Source organism: Gambusia affinis, linkage group LG09 (assembly GCF_019740435.1).
Source record: "Gambusia affinis linkage group LG09, SWU_Gaff_1.0, whole genome shotgun sequence".
Classification (NCBI taxonomy): Eukaryota; Metazoa; Chordata; class Actinopteri; order Cyprinodontiformes; family Poeciliidae; genus Gambusia; species Gambusia affinis.
In genome coordinates, this window is record NC_057876.1 from 28,634,099 (window position 1) to 28,651,154 (window position 17,056).

The 17,056-nt window shown below is 37.9% G+C and overlaps 2 protein-coding genes across 2 annotated transcripts; one reads left to right on the forward strand and one right to left on the reverse strand.

Annotated features, from left to right (window-relative positions):
• Nucleotides 1-7,297: 7,297 nt before the first annotated feature.
• On the reverse strand, nucleotides 7,298-13,446 carry LOC122836534 (alcohol dehydrogenase class-3-like). Its single transcript, XM_044126126.1, has 9 exons — nucleotides 13,311-13,446; nucleotides 12,379-12,480; nucleotides 12,006-12,156; nucleotides 11,810-11,897; nucleotides 11,502-11,721; nucleotides 8,327-8,590; nucleotides 8,095-8,227; nucleotides 7,847-7,985; nucleotides 7,298-7,550 (listed from the first exon to the last, which is right to left on the reverse strand). Exons 1-9 carry the CDS (start codon nucleotides 13,326-13,328, stop codon nucleotides 7,517-7,519), a joined length of 1,149 nt encoding a protein of 382 aa, XP_043982061.1. The 5' UTR covers nucleotides 13,329-13,446; the 3' UTR covers nucleotides 7,298-7,516.
• Nucleotides 13,447-13,460: 14 nt separating this feature from the next.
• Nucleotides 13,461-16,490, forward strand: gar1 (GAR1 homolog, ribonucleoprotein). The gene is made up of 7 exons (XM_044126128.1): nucleotides 13,461-13,569; nucleotides 13,777-13,953; nucleotides 15,287-15,441; nucleotides 15,539-15,598; nucleotides 15,671-15,800; nucleotides 15,913-16,017; nucleotides 16,102-16,490. The coding sequence occupies exons 2-7, from the start codon at nucleotides 13,791-13,793 to the stop codon at nucleotides 16,110-16,112; spliced, it is 624 nt and encodes a 207-aa protein (XP_043982063.1). The 5' UTR covers nucleotides 13,461-13,569; nucleotides 13,777-13,790; the 3' UTR covers nucleotides 16,113-16,490.
• Nucleotides 16,491-17,056: the final 566 nt, after the last annotated feature.

The following is a 17,056-nucleotide window of genomic DNA, read 5'->3' on the forward strand; positions in this document are numbered from 1 at the left end:
ATCTGATGACATTTATTTTTTTGTGTATGTAGAACTGAGAATAATTTTAAGATAATCTGCCCATGTTCCTGTTTGCTGTATGAGATTCAGAAAATAAAGTCAAACATTTAGAAAGTGCAGCTAAGTTGAGGGGCGACGGGGAGAGTTTTAGTTGAAAGCAGGATGGTTGTTGGTTCTCTCAGCGTGATGCTGTGAAAACAAAGTCCAAGTCCAACTGTCATTGCTTAGGATTACATATTTGACATGTAATCTGTTGCTAAAGTTTAAGTATGTGTGTTTTACTAGCAGGAAAGTTCACCTTACAATACCAACTCTGTGGAAAACTAACTGGCTGCTGACTTTCTTAATTTTGGGGGATCGTGATCGGCCGATACTTACATGCGAAGCACATCTTATGCACTGATCTTATTTTTGTCTGCAAAGGTTTATAAATCAGCCTCTGTCCTCTTCTGCTCTGCAGTGAGAGGTTTGACTGACAGACTAACCCACCAGGTCAAGTCTGAACGTTCACAGTTCATTTTCCCCCCACTGTTGCCAACTCAGCGACTTTCTTGCTATATTTAGTGACATTTCAGACAAAAACGCTACATAAATGTTTGGCTGTTGAACTGAACCGTTCAAGGTAGCTATAAGGCTAATTTTCTATTAGCAGCTTCACAAATCTTTTTTCTAAACATTACATTATAAAGGCACATTAAAAAACACAGGGTTACCTGCAGCGTTCAACAGTCCAAAGCGCCAGACCAGAGGGGGTTTCCCAACATGGTGCATTCAAGTCCATCTGGTTCACTGCGCTGTCTAAATATGACAACAACTCTGAAGTGACTTAATCACTTTTGTTCCCAGATGTCTGCAGACTCTCCAACGTCTTTCTGTCGGCTTTCTATCTGTACAAACAAAGAGAGATTTAAAGGGGTGCAGCAAAAGCAAACGAGGTGGATTAGCAGCTTACCAACAACTAATGATGTCATCCAGAACCTGGTATTGTAAAATAATGTCTCTGCTTTCCAGAAACTGAGCTGTTAGCATGTCAAAACAGAGATTGTCATACAGTCTTTGGTCAGAGGTCTTCAGATTGTCTGCAAAACTGACTGCTACTGGAGGTCCTTCCTGTTCACAGTATCATCTCTTTGAAGATACTTAGATGGTATTAATCATGACAAACATTTAATTTTCCTCTGGGATAAATAAAGTATTTTTGATGTGAATTGAACTGAATTGAAGAAAGTTGCGAGTTTGATTCCAGCTGCCTCTTCTGTTACGTGTTTAATCTGTTTCATCAATAAGGAAGAAAAACGTCTTTCTGTTGAGTGTATGTAAATATCTGCTGTATTTGACATCATGTGGAAAAATTTCAAATTTCATTGTATAAATTCTTGGAAATGTTTGTTGTACAATTATTCCACTCTGAAAAAAAACAAAAACCTAAATGTGTCATCAAAGGCCTAGGAAGAAAATTGTGTTCATGCCCATGATGAGTAAGAACCTTTCAGTGGAATTGTTATTAATCAATATCATTACTAAAAACTGCAAGAAAAAACTGACAATCTGCTCAAAAATGATCGTGAAGTTTGAGTGTGATGATGGCAAGCTATGCAACCTTCAAAAAGAGATTAAAAATGATTCATAGAATCATTTTTTTTTTTAGCTTTTAGTTCTGGAACTACTGCAACATCAATTCAGTTTTACAAACTTGAGTCTCTGCATATTTATTATTAAAAGTGCAATGCTTTGGAATGAGTAATGGACCGACACACCTATAATGGATCATTTCAGGTTTTCTTTACTGTTCACCACAATTACTACCCAAAGAAAAGTGTTCAGTCAGCTGTGTTCAGTTCGGAGTGTGTTTTTTGGGATCGACCCAATCCCTTTGTGGCCAGGCAGCGAGCCAAGGAACATTGATTTGGAAGTCTCATCTTTGGAAAACAGTGAGTTATTGTGAGCAGAGGGAGAAAAACAGAATGATTTATTTTATGGCGGTTGTCTAACAAGGTAACTGCGACTCACCACACACTCATTTTGATGTTCCTTGTCTTACCGCAACCTTGAAAGCCTTTTGAAGGAGCACTTAAATGATCCGGGACGCATCGGGAAGATAGAAATGTAAGAGAAAACTAAAGAGAGATCTTTGGTAGGGCATAAAGAGCCATTCAGCTGAAACTGATTCCAAACAATCAGTCTAATTTATGCATAAAATTATTATTTCCAGATATAGACCTGAAAAGTCTCAGCTGCATTTGTATGAAAACTAAAGTTTCCATTCAGTTTGACTGAATTGAAACTATTTTTAAAAGAAATGAGTCAAAATTTCAGGGTCTGCAAGGACAAAAATGTTGGAGACAAAATCACTTTATGGTCTGTAGTTTGTTGAACTAACCTGGCAAAATGCACAAAAAGTTAAAGAGGTTTAATAATTTTGTATTTGCAAAAAAAACATTATAGTAAGAAAACAGCTGTACATATTCCCAGGAATGCTCTCAGACTTTTGCGGGTAAACTGCAGACCTCGAGGGAAACTAAATCTCCCAGAATTTTCCTCACGCTTGTGCCGTTTTCAGGGATTTGGGAAAAGCCACCGAGTGTATGAGAAAAGTCTCTCTCTCTACCTCCACCACAAACCAACTGGAGATGTTTTGTTGACTCAAAGTTAACACACAAAGGTAAAAGAAATGCAAAAATTTGCTAAAGGGATTTGGATGTGACATTTATATCCACCCTGTCACTGAAAAGCCCCATGCAGGTCCCACAGGCGGCAATTATTCAAGACAAACTAGGTTTGTTTACTGCAAGTGAGCGTGGGCATAACGCGATGATCTGATTGACCATTCCTGTCGTGTAGAAACTCAGACGGGATGTTTGCTTTGAAAAGGTTTCAGTTATACTTTTCTATACAGAGAACATTTTTGTACCAAGTCATTCAAGGACGACTCAAAGAGCTAAAATAAGTCACATGGTTTCTTCCCATGCCTGCTGCTGATGAGCTGTTTGACCAATGTGGGAGAGACAAAACAAGGGAGTGTCATGATAGCACCTTCCAGCTAATCTCTCAATTACTACCTTACTGCTACTGTCAGACAAAAGACAACAAAAGCTTAGAGCTGTCACGCATGAATCCCTCCATGTGAGCGTGTGTTTGTCTGTCTCTGCTGTAATAGCTATGTGTGGTCTACGTAATCCTGCTCTTTGTTGTCTATTTCTGTTGCAATTCATCTAGAAAACGCAGTCATGACTAACAGCTTGCAAAACATGAAATGTGATCTGGCACGGCTCATTGAGAAAAGCATGATATAGTATTTATATGGGATGAAGGTTCTGAATTAGCAAAAAAGAGGAAGAGTTTGGAGGAATCTAAAGAAGAATACTCGTCTTCCAGTTGAAGGAGAAACTGTGATGAATGTTTATCGAGTCAGTGGGCCGTTTTCTAATCTTTCTTCTTTATGAAAGCCCCTGCAGTGCCCTAAAGCTTCAACTAAAACAGCTGTTCTTCCCAAACACTGAGTTAGTTCACTGTTGTGCCATTTTCAAATCGAGTTAAGTATATTCCTCTGACAAGTAAGCTAAATCTGTGTCAATGAAAGACCAGGGATGTCACAGCCATTGCCTGGCATTAGGCGTATAATGGCCTGGATTTGCTGCTAAAACGGGGGCTTCACATGGGCAGCTTCTGGTGACTTAAGTAGGCTGTTCACCATAGCTGTGGAGCTGCATCAGTTCAGTTTATTTCACACAAATCTAAATCTAATAACTTATTTAACAAATTAATCATCACTGGATATTTTATTTTTGCAGTGTTGCCAACAGATCAGTGCTGCTCTGGTTGTGCATTTCAAACACTGTAAATATTTGATGCTCAGTATTATTTCCTATAATTATGTATAGGAAATACTGCATTCTCTATAATCACATTCTCAGCTTCAAACTGTTCTGAACAGAAAACTTCAGGATTGGCCTGAGATTGTAGAAATCCCTAGTCCAGCATATTACTGTAAAAAAAAAATTAAATGAAGTGTGGATACAAGCAGAAGCATTTCTATGCTCACTCCTCGGGTCGTTTGTTTTTCATATTTCCCTTTAGCCACTTGAACTTCAGGATGACAGCCAGTTTTCAAGATTATGGGTATTTGAACCAATTTTTCCCATTTTTTCTTTTTCATTTTTATGCCTTGGATAAACTTTTTGTCACAATACATATGATTTTAAAGTTAGAATATGTAGTAAAATCAGCTGCCAAACCTGAGAAGGAGGACTTTGCTATTTGAGAGTCTCACACCAGTCGTCAACTGGAAGGAAATGAAGTTATGTGATACCAACTGAGAGACAGTTGTCTTAATGTTTAGTATTAACTGCAACTGTTTTCTGATGTGCTTAGTGTTAGCTTGCACTAATTTTATCTATTGTTTAGTGTTAGTGGAGTTCAGATTTTTGTTTAGTGAATTAGTGGATAGTGAACCTGAATTTTGTACTTCTGCCAACTACTGGCAATAATTACTGCCAGTTTTAGTGCAAACATATATGGGGCACTTCCATTTAAATCTAAGATTTATATGGAAGATTTAAAGACCCAGAGGTTATTTAACCTACATAAAATTATCAATTACTATATTTACAGATTATGACTTTTAACCCTACTGATAGTAACCATGTAGATGTTCTTCTGTATGAATGCAACCAGAACATTTTTAAGTTCTTTTAAATCCCGGAAAGTATTTAGAATTATAATTTAAATAACATTTTTAATCTCTTTTTAATTTAACATCCAGAATCATTCTGTACAAATTTAAATGTTGACTCTTGATCAATAGAAATGCACATTTAAAGTTTTAAAATCCATATTCTGTGTGACCAGTAAAACACTCCCAGGGTTCCAGGCAGCCACTTAGTTTGCTTGTGCTTTGGGCTGGCCCTAAAAAATCTTTTACAAACATTTGACCTGCAGCTGAAACCTTTTGGTTTCTATTTTTGAAGAATTAAGCATATTTTTTCAAAAAATTCTGCCACCGTGGAAGATTGTAAAACTATAGTGCAACCAAACATGACCTCAATAACGTTTAACAGGGGAAAAACATTTTCATTGTAGTTATAGTTCTGTTTAATCAGTTGTGAGTAAATCAACTCATCATGTAAACTGATAGAATGATAGAATGATAATACGGTCAGACTAAGTTTCTTGTTCCAATGTTGATCTGCAGAAAAGAAGATTGAAAAAATTCATGTCACATACTCATAAAAAAAATTTTTTTTAAATAGTTCCTGGTTGAAACCATTACAGAGAAAAATCCAATGTTAATATTACTCTCCAGCAAATACACCTGTCCCTCTCCAAGCTTGTTTGGTGGTTGTTGTTACTGAGGAAGAGCCAGAACATTGAAGCTGAGCTAACATCCCATAAAGCTTCTCAAATAGAAATTTGTTATTCATTTAAAACTCACAATGCTTCCTTCTTGGGTTTCTGCTGCAGAGAAACCATTTTTAAATGAAATTTCATGTAGAACTAAATTGAATGATGATGACACTAATTCCAGATTAAAAAGCAGGTTTGCTGTATATTGAGAAAATATTCACACAGTTAAGCCCAAATGATTCACACCGCTGGGAGGTTTAAATTCAAAGTAATCTCTTAATTTGACCTACGTCTTTCTTCTGACTGGAAGTAGCAGCCGAATCCGAGTCCAGACTTGAATCTGATAGAGAATCTGAGCAGGGAGCTAAAGATTAGGGTGATGGAATGGAGGCCTTTCAACCCTAAGGACATGAAGCTTAAAGTACCAGTGAAAACATACAAAAAGCAGAAAAGCAAAGGGTTTGGTTACTGTATTCCCTACGCAGATTTTCCATTCAATATTGAGGCAAAAATAATGTTCAAATCAATAAAATGCCATTTCCAAATTGTTTCTCCTTTTATATAATTTTATTCCCTAACAAACTTTTTGGTAGAATAGAAGTAAATCTAAACCTCTAGAAGGTTTTTGTTTTACAATGTGCCACGTTTCAACCACAAATTTAATTAATTTAATTAAAATTTCCTGTGATAAGCCAACACAAGATAAGGAAGAAGAAAGTTATTTATTCCTAACAAAATCTTGAAACCTTTTGAAAGAAATCAAGTTTTAAGTTTTTGGCAAGTCACGCAAATCTCACGAGACCAACATTTAACTTTCTGTTTTACATCTAAATGTCTGTGTGGAGGACAAGTAACACCCCCCTCACTTCACAGTGCAGTGAACACACCATTCCTATAGCAGAACATAGTGATGGCAGCGTTATGCTGTGGGAATGAATCCTGGAAGAAAACCAGCTACAGGCTTCAGAAGACCTGAGACTGAAGTGGAGGTTCAGCTTCCAGCACGACAAACACTGTAAACATATAGTGAGATATATTATTATGGAATGGTTTAGATCAAAGCAAATTCCTCAGTACAAATGGCCTAGTCAAAGTCCAGACCTAAATTTAACAGGGGAGCTGTGGCAAGACTTGTCTCAGATAATCCCCATCTGATGGAGCTTGAGCTGTTTTGGAAAGAAGAAAGTGAAACGTTTCAGTCTGTAGATGATTACAGTTGATAGGAACAAAGACAACCAGAGCTGCAGCTGAACCTGAAGTGAAAGTTGATCCTAAAAAAGAAAAAGCAGCAGAAGTCCGTGAGCATGTCCGACACAATGGCTCCCCGTCGCTCCAACACCTGTCTGAACTCGTCTCGCTCTTCCTTCCGCTGATTCAGTATCTCCATGCATCTGCTCTCCACTTCCTAAAAGTTTGCCTTAGCTTCGCATTTTAAGGTAAAACCAGGTCATCTAAACTGAAGTCTGTGATTAATGGCACCAGCAGAGGAACCAAAGATGAAGAGAAAAAAATTTATTTTCAATTTTATAAAAACAATGTTTGGAAAATCTTTTTAGCTGCCAAGTGCATTCATTTGATCCGAACAGACCTTCAATAAAACAAATTCTTTCGACAGCCATTTTGGTTCTTCCCTGTAAGGCATTCCCCAAACAACCTTTTGTCTTCTGTTCTGACAGCCCACAACTGTTTTCCTAACCGCTCAATATATAAAATATTACCAAGGACGAAATCTGGTCAGCCTGACCACATGAAGCCGCCGTTCCTCACAGCTGAGGACGGATTTGGCCTTTTGGTTCCCACAGCTTTTATCCCAGATTCCTGTCCAAGTTGGTGCAAAGCAACTTCAGAGTCATTGTAGCTGACAACTGTGACAGATGTATAGAGAATATACCCCGATGCTGCTGCAGAATTAGGAATTACATGCTTTGTTTCTTCAAATGAGAGACATCAGAGAGCGGTGTTTGCATCAAGACTTTAATAAACTGTAGGAAAAACATAAAATAAAAGAAACTTCATAAATGGAAATGGGATAGGATGATTATAGGGACAAATGTTCAAGTTTTTTTCTATGATACAACACTGCCACCTAGTGGTAACTTGTTGCTAAAACTTGGATAAACCATAGGGTAAAGGGAGTTCTTCATGATGGACTCAGTTCTGGTGTACCCTTCTTTCAGAAGTCTTCCAGACGGATGACTGTTCGGATACTAAACAAATAAAAACAGGATGAATAATGAGGATAACTCAAGGTTTCTTTCTATAGAAGAAAATACATAACTGCAGTTATTAAGAAATAAACTACATGGTGCATTAAAAGAAAAAAAAGACTTTAATGAGTTTTAAACTTATTCAGCTTTTTAAACTGACTTTGTTTCAGAAATGAACTAAACAGGAAGTAAAGATGTTGTGAGATTTGCTCAGTGATTTAAGTCTAGCTCTGCTCTGTAGCTACCTAAACAGAGGAAACAACCACATACTGAGTGAAAACTGAACAGCTTCTCACCTTTGACCATTCCTCAGCAGGTCGAAGGCGTCATTGATCTGAGCCAGAGGGAGATAATGGCTGATAAATTCATCCAGCTTCAGCTTCTTCTGCATGTAAGCCTCCACAAGTTGAGGAACATCCTTCGCACTTTTCCAACCTTCACAACAAAACAATATCAAGTTTAATTAGGCCAGTTTCCAAAAGTATTCTCACCCCTAGAAGTAAAACTACAAACCTAAAATGAGGCTGGAATGTTTTGAACTGACCTCCAAAGTAAGTCCCCTTCAGGGTGCGCCCCATCAGGATCTTTATAACCTGGACATTCATCGACTCTGTCTCTGTCCACCCAGCAATGACGCATGTCCCACAGCCGTCTCTTGTGGACTCCAGTGCAGCACTCTAGAAACAGCAAAACAAGTCCAGTCTTTCACAAACTACATGGAAAACTTAAACCTCAAATCTTAGTTTTCTCATTTTAAAAAAAGAAATGACGTCCACCATGGTAACTGGACTGCCAACACACTCTAGGGCATAGTCCACCCCCCCGTTGGTCTTCTCCACCAGAATGTCCTGGATGGGCTTGTTTCCATAATCTCTGGGGTTGATACATTCTGTTGCTCCAAACTCTCTGGCTTTCTGGAACTTGTTAGGGTAGATGTCGACCGCAATGATCCTTCTGGCCTTGGCCTCCTGGCAGCCCATAACAGCAGCCAGACCCACCGCTCCGAGCCCAAACACGGCACAGCAGGAACCTTTCTCAACCTGGATGGAAACGCGAAGATGGATGAAAAAGAAATGCAACTTCCATAAAGAAACAATAAGATACTGGACAATAATTTGGACCAAAATACTCAACAGAAATGACCATATGTAACTTTACAGAAACCATTAAAAATCATGTGGATACAGGTAAAGTTGTTCAACAACTACATTTCTCAATAAGCATCAAAACTGGTTTGAATCGTATCGTGTTTCTAGACAGAAATGTGTTCAAACAGGAGCGGATCTACTGGGGTGGCATGGCCACTGAGAGGCTTGCAACCCCTGTTGCCAGCTGGCGACATTGAATTCAAAAGAAAGTTATGGCAAATCGGACATTAAGCGTATTAATCTCTTTTTTCCGACAACATTGAATGCAACACCATGTAACCTGACACCTACTGCTAAGTAGTGGGAGAGAGCGGACAGAGCTGGAGGCAGCAGCATTTATATATATGGATGGATGGATATTTTGGACGGGACATTACGTGACTTATCGTGCGCCACAGACGCGCCATTGCTGTCTGTTGAGTCAGAAATATCGGTGTTCAGGAAAATACCACAATCACGCAAAGAATATGAAAAGAGGACGCAATATTTAGCGGTTAATTCAACCCTATGACAGCCATAGATAACAAGGTTCAAGGGTTTCACATTTAACAAGTGAGGAAAAAGTTTTAATTTAGAGAAAATATTGAAAAAGTGAGCAGTGAGTTAGTTACTGCTCACTTTTTACTTTTAACTGTTGCTAGCCTGCTATTGACTCTGATAACCTTATCATGTGCTGCGCAGTTTTATGTGTTTTGGTTCCGTTAGCACTAAAATAGGACAACCCGCACATCATGTCATCAGTAGAGAAGGTGTTTAAATCAGCTAATCAACCACCGCTGTGTTCAGGCGAGAATATATTAATAATGTATTAATAATGACAATATAGACATCAAGCCTGACAACATAATGTAACAGACTGAATGTTCTAGTGTTTCTGCATAATTTATTGAGTGGGAAATGTTTGTTTTTTCCCCTGATAGGACTGAACGTAATCTCTGATTTATCTGCTCATTGAGCTGTTGTCTGTCAGTTGTCATGGCAACGGGTCCGCGTGCAGGGTAATGCTGACTCAGAGCGAGAAAAAGCAGAATATCAGTAGTTATGTCTAGTTTCGTTCTCCACCCGTTTATCAGCTTTATTGTACCTTTATAAAAACTGAACTAATTCCCTCTGTTCGTAAAAAGTGACGATATTTATAACAATTATCAAACTGCGGCTCCTACAGCATATTTAAAATAAAACGATTGACCAATATAAGGGGAAATTGCCCTTTCTTGCATCTTGACATAATTAACAGAAACCAAACTGTTTATAGATTTGTATAATGGAGAATTTATGTATCAAACATCAGTTTTCTCAGCTTTATTTTAAATCGTATTTAATAAATATATCTCTGATAGTAAATGATGGCGCTACTGATATTTTCGTGTCAGATTTCTGCTGGTCCTGTATTGGATAAGACTGGTTTTCTGGACACAATGTATCATAAATAGGCACTGTCCAATCCAATACAACACATCAATTAGCATGAGTATGAAAGACGTAAAAATAATTAATTACACTACATTAAGTAATTATATTTAAACCTCAGTGCTACATGAAGCTCATTTTGAAGCAATGCAAAATATTGTTAAAGACAACATTTTGCAACAAGTAAATTAAGTCCAGTGATAGGTCTATTTATATATATATATATATATATATATATATATATATATATATATATATATATATATATATATATATATATATATATATATATATATATATATATATATATATATATATATATATATATATATATATATATATATATATACCCCTGTGTTAAAATAAATTACATTTTTGCATTGATACAATTTGGAATGTGATGTAGGTGTACCACAAGGGTTGAGCTCTGCTTTTCTCCTCACTGTATGCAGATGATGCAGTCATTTATGTAACTACAGCTACTCCTCATCAGGCTGCAGAATTATTAACTCAGCAGTTGGCTGCTTAATGTCAAAGACTGTTTCAATGTGTTATTCTGAGATAGAAAACACAGAAAGAGTTTAAAATGAAGATGTATCAAGAGGAAATTAAAGAAGTATCTATGTTGAAATATTTGGAGTTATCTGAGACTCACAGCTCAAGTTTGATGCTCATGTCAAGAAAATGTCTCAGACTATCAAGGCTAACTTTTTCCATTTGATAAGACATGTAGATGTACCAAAGCAGCTCAAACCCACATGTACGCAATGATATTATCACATAGGTCACATTGCCTTACTGCTTGGGGACGGACTTCAAAATCAGTAATGATTAATGTTATACAAGCAATAAAAGTATTTAATCAGAAGCCAGTGAAGTGGTATCACTGCTAAATTATTCCAAAATATAATTTATTAAATTTTACTGATTTTCTAAAAACAATATTTAATTGGCCAATCAGGAACCTGTGACTGACAGACACATTGTCATGTTGTCAGACACGAGGCTTTTCTCTGAAGCGCTGGCTGAAAAGAACACCACTGTGGTTTTATGTCTTTTACTTGTGCAATGTAACTTGTCATTTTCTATTACTTCCTTATCTGTGTCATAATTATTTGTTTTCTTGGATCAAAAAGCCTAAAAGCAGCTGTGAATCAGTCTTTGGCTAAAAGCCAGTTGGACTGTCCCTTTAAAAATAAATAAAAAAATAAAATAATAATATGAACAGTAATGCTCAGCGCTTTGAACTCCTTTATACAAGAATATTCTAAGGAAGCTTGGATGGTCTACTGCCATCTTGTGGAGAATTTTCATAATAGCACAAGATGGTTATTATGGCTATTATGAAATCAGCTTTAACTTGACCTAAACCAGGTAGTTTCAGTCCTCTCACCTTCCCGGTTTTAACAGCCGCACCGTAACCGGTGGAGACGCCGCAGCCCAGCAGACAGACTTTTTCCAGCGGAGCCTTGGGGTCGATCTTCGCCAGAGACGTGTCGGGGACCACCGTGTACTGACAGAAGGAGCTGACACCCAGGAACTGATAGACCTGCTGACCTCTGCAAGATATTCTGCTCGTCCCATCAGCCAAAACACCTGCTTGTGTGTTTTCCCTGTAAGTGACAAGAAGATCAGACAGTAATTAAAGTCTGTGGGGGAAAGACCATGCATCCGACCGTGGGTGTATGACTGTGAAATCACCAGTTCTTTTTGCAGAGGTTTGTTTTCTCACATTTACACTGATCACACTCTTCACAAAACGGAAGAAATAGAGGAATGACTTTATCTCCTGACGACAAAATGAAAGCAAAAGCATTAAAAGAGGATGTAATGGACAAAAACGAAGAAGTAAAACCAAAATCTGACTCTGAAATCTGTGCATTTTAATGAAAATTACCCGGTGCAAACTTGGTTACGTCTGGGCCAACACTCTCCACTACACCTGCTGCTTCATGGCCGAGAACCAGAGGGAAAGGTCGGAGGTTCATTCCTCTTCCAGCCTCATACAGGTATTCCCAGTCTGTGTAGCACACGCCTGAGGCAACAACCTAAAGAAACAAAAGATTGAAATAATTGATCAGTTTCACAAAGAGGAAGCTGATGTTTTCCCCAGCATGACTATCAAGCCAAGGCAGCAACAAGTTTTATCTTCCAGATATGTTTTTGCATAACTTTGAGATTATATTTTAATGACATACATCAAAGTTAGCATGAAAACCTCTAAAACTGCATCAGAAACTAATTCAAATGTTTGTGTGCAGTGTGTGTACCTTGATCCGGACTTCATGAACCTTAGGAGGGGCAACATCCACTTCTTCAATAGAAAGAGGCTTCCTGGGCTCCCAAGCAACAGCTGCCATGCATCTGATTACCTGGAAAAAATTAAATATGCTAATTGAATTTCCTTGCCCCACCCTGAAGCTATAACGACTGGATGGGGAACAACCGGCAGTTGATGAAGTTCATATCAGACTTACACCAACCCTCAGTGTTTCACAGTTTTTAAACCTCTAGTTCAAAATCTGAAAAGATTGGATTACCCACAGATTTATAGGTCCATCACAACTACAAAAGAAGAAGTCACACATAGACTGCATTACTGTTAAATTCAGTCTATGTTTTAAAGTAGAAACCCTATTAATTGCAGGAAGCTTTTAAAGGTTGCTTGATCTTTTGGACCAACACAGAACAGGTGCGATAAATATATATGTATATATATTTAAGGAGATCAAACATGGCCTGAATAAGTTTAACCAATAGATAGAATAAAAATATTAATTTCCTGTAAAAACTAAATTAGCAATTAAAACACATAAGACTTGATTATTCAGAAATGGGCACAGCAGCTTCACAGTAAAAAGTGTTATTTAATTTAAAAATACTTTCTTTCTCCTAAAGAAAAATTCATTGTCGTAACTCAGATCTGAAGACTGTTGCTGTACAGAATCTCATACAGATTTGTATGACTGCTAACCATGACTAATGTTAACTCTGAAAGTGAAATAATCGAAGATTTTCTGCTTATTTTTGAAAGTTCCTATACTATTTAATTTATATCTCCATGGTGGACTCGTCTATAGGGACACGTCGGTCATGTGAAATATATAGGAAGTCGCTAATCGGATGTAAATTTAAGCATCAGTGTAATTCATTTATTTATTTATTGTTGAAAGAAAAGAAAGACAAAATTGTGCTTTCTTACCTGTCCTGCTGTTGTCATTATTAAGTGAAAAGTAAGCCTGGAAGTGAACAAATATTAGAAAAGAAACTGTTGAAAAACCAGCACTTAACCAGCAGCAGCTGTCAAAACAGAGAACAACATTGCGCTTGCTCCTTTAAAGATGACGCCAAGGAGGTTTACGACACTTTCTGATACACTCTGTTATGTTTACGGCAGCCTCTGGTCACACGTGTTGTCGCATGGAGATTGGAGTCGGTAGAGCGCTCATCTAGTAATTCAAGTATGTGTTCTAATAAATATGTTTAGATTTTTCGTTTTTTTATCTTAAGTGCTACAACATGTTTTGTAGTTTAATATTGTTGTTAAGTGAGTGTGAGCGAGGAAGCTAACTAGTTAGCAGGAGCTAATACTGTTAGCTCATGTGTTGATGCGACTGAGTTCAACTTCCACTGTGTTTTACTTTGCTTCTCATTTCTTTCTATTTCAGACCTTAAAAGGAAAATGTCGTTCAGAGGCGGAGGTGGACGTGGTGGGGGTTTCAACAGAGGGGGTGGAGGTTTTAACCGAGGTGGGGGCTTCAGAGGCGGAGGAGGATTCGGCCGAGGTGGTGGGAGAGGCGGCTTCAACAGACAGCAAGACTTCGGTCCTCCGGAGCGAGTTGTGGGTAAGATCAGTTCAACCAGCGGAGGTAGCAGAGCTCCGAGGAGACAGAAGAACTTTCAGTTGATTCATCGGGAGATTAGGTGGCTCATGAGGACGGTTTTAAACCCTGAAGTTATGGGCTAATCCTGGTTGGTTTAATATTGAATTCCAAAAATTGTATTTATGCCAAGGGAAATTAAATTAATTCATATCATCCACGTATTTCCAGTCACTTGTTGTGGATGGTGAGATTGTCAGCAGAAAGATTTTCTGGTAGCAGTCAGTCTTGGAACCAACCTCTTCAGGTTTTGCAACATCTGAAACAACAGCTTTCACCAACTGAAGTCTGTTGCTGCATGAAAGTCTGATGTTTGTGATGACATGCTAACAGCTGAATATTCGGGCAGCAGAGCCGTTATTCATGTGTCATCCAGTAACATGTACTGGATGACACTATCAGTTGTTAAGCGCTACTAATTCACCTTATTTGCTTTTGCTGCTCCATGCATCCATAAAGCCTCCTTTTTAACCCCACTGGGATTTGGGGTCAGAATTCAGCTATTATTTGAGCTTTTGATTGTAAATCATCTGTAGATTTGAAATTTTGAAAGGTGATGTTTTCTATGTAAACCTGAATGCCATAAAGTGGAGCTGTATGTAAGTGGAAACATGTTGTATGCATGTGCTGACTGTGCTGGTGTCTCTGCAGATCTCTAATTACCTGGAGTGGCCAAACCAAACTTTGTCACTACATCACAATAGTACAGTGTTGTCGTAACTGTTGTTGTGACAGTAATCATAACTGTAACAACAGCTGTGGTTACTGTCACAATAATTTCACCAGGTCTGATTTGAGCAACAAGTTCCGGAGAAGATTGAATTACATAAAAAATAGTTTCTCCTGCAGCATAATGACCTCAGCTGTTTTTGAGATTAGAAAACTTTTTCTGAAGAGATTTAGTAAAACTTGTAGAACTCTAAACATTTCAGAAGTTTTTTTTTTTAATTTCAGCTGTTATGTTTTGTTCACTGTTGCATAGATTTTATCATTAGCCTTTATTATTTACCCTAAGCTGTTGATGCCTTTATTTCTGCAAAAGAATATAACTGCATATCACACCGTTTAGATTTTATTTATTAAATATTGCAAACCATGAATTTTTCTTTTCATTAATCAGTTGTCCACTATTATCTTTTGGTCTGTCATGTAAAATGCTTTTTGTTGCTGTAACAATAGGAAATGTGAATAATTTCCCAGGACATAAATGCTGCTCCAAGTAGCTGAATCTGTGGTGCAGATGTCTCTAGTTTTTAGATATTAATAACTTAATGTAATAATGACTTTGTCTCTGCAGCTCTGGGGGAATTCATGCACCCCTGTGAAGATGACATTGTGTGTAAGTGTACGACGGAGGAAAACAAAGTTCCCTACTTCAACGCTCCGGTCTACTTGGAAAACAAGGAGCAGATTGGGAAAGTGGACGAGATATTCGGCCAGCTCCGAGACTTTGTATCCTTTCTGTTGTCATGATTTTAGGCTCTGAACCCTCTGAGGATTTTCATGTGTTGCATCCAGGATTGGCTTTTTCTTTAACCGATTCCTGTAGTATTTTTCAGTAAAGCTTTCTGAAAACATGAAAGCATCTTCGTTCAAGAAAATGCAGAAGGTAAAAACTCATTTCCAGACTGTGATTGCTTCTTGTTCAGACTGAACTGATTCTAAATCCCTTCGGTTTTAGTTTTATATCGATCCGATGAAGCTGCTGCCGCTGCAGAGGTTCCTGCCAAGACCTCCAGGAGAAAAGGGGCCGCCGAGGGGAGGCGGAAGAGGAGGGGGCAGAGGTGGAGGAAGAGGCGGTGGGCGTGGAGGTTGGTCTAGTCTGTCATGTTCAATCATTTGTAGAATGCTGGTGCTGCTACTTGGATTTGTACATAATCAGGTCCATCATGTATGATTAGTTCCTGTTTTTGTTTCTATCAGGTGGTTTCAGAGGTGGGAGGGGAGGAGGCGGCCGAGGAGGATTTGGAGGAGGTGGAGGAGGCTTCAGGGGGAGAGGAGGAGGAGGAGGAGGACGGGGATTCAGAGGTCAGAACTTCTCTCTGTACAGATTATTTGTCATCCTGTGTCAGAATGTCGCCTGGTGTCCTCATGGTTTGTTCTGATGTTCAGGTGGAAGATGAGCGCACTCGACATCACATCGAACCTCCGACTAGAAGCTTTCAGTCTGCTGGATTCTGGCCTCACAGACTCATTAGGACTTTAACTGATGAGTTTTCTTCATCTGTTGTCTGGATGACTGATGGATTTTATATTTTTACCATTATTTAAAAGGTTCACGCGTTTGTTTCTGACACAGAGGGGACCCTTTTCTTTTGTTCTAATATTCTGTCTTGATGGGGGTGAAAATAATTCTAGGAAATGCTTTCATAAACTTCCATGTGATGATTTTTCTAACGTAGAGAAATCTAAGTTTATTCAGCATTGGCTGGAAACATTTTAATAGAAATATTTCATAAACTGAATTTTTGTTAAAGGCCTTGATTAAAAGGTTTTCTGTCTGGGGGTGTTCTGCTGTTTTATTTTTTTTAATTATTTTTTTAACATTTTGAAGGTTTTAAAGCATAATTGCAGGGATTTTTCCTTACTGGTAATATCATTCACTTTATTTTGGTAAATTGTCCACATTAAACACAGGAAACAACAAAAGAAAAACAAGATGCAAGTAGAAGAGAGCACAAAACAGTTCACAGATAATACACAATTTAGTTGCATGATTTGAATATGGGTGAGATGGCAACAGGTAGAAAATGAGAATATAAAGAGGTGAATAAACTCAGAGCAGAACATTTATTTTAAAACGGTTTTATGTAATTCAGGATATTCACTTCCTGGAACCTCTTCAGTGTGCATCAAGTACAGTTGGATTATTTTTAATGGGAAATGTTGAAACCAACGGAGGCAACAGAAGTAAATTCAAAACGAACAAGATAGAGCAAAAAGGAGCACAGTCAAAACCACAAGGAAGTAAGGTTTATTTTCATCCATGTTTTCTATTGTAAATCCCAGAGATTTATTTTTTAGTAACAGTACAATGACAGATGGCATTTAAATTAAATTTTCATAA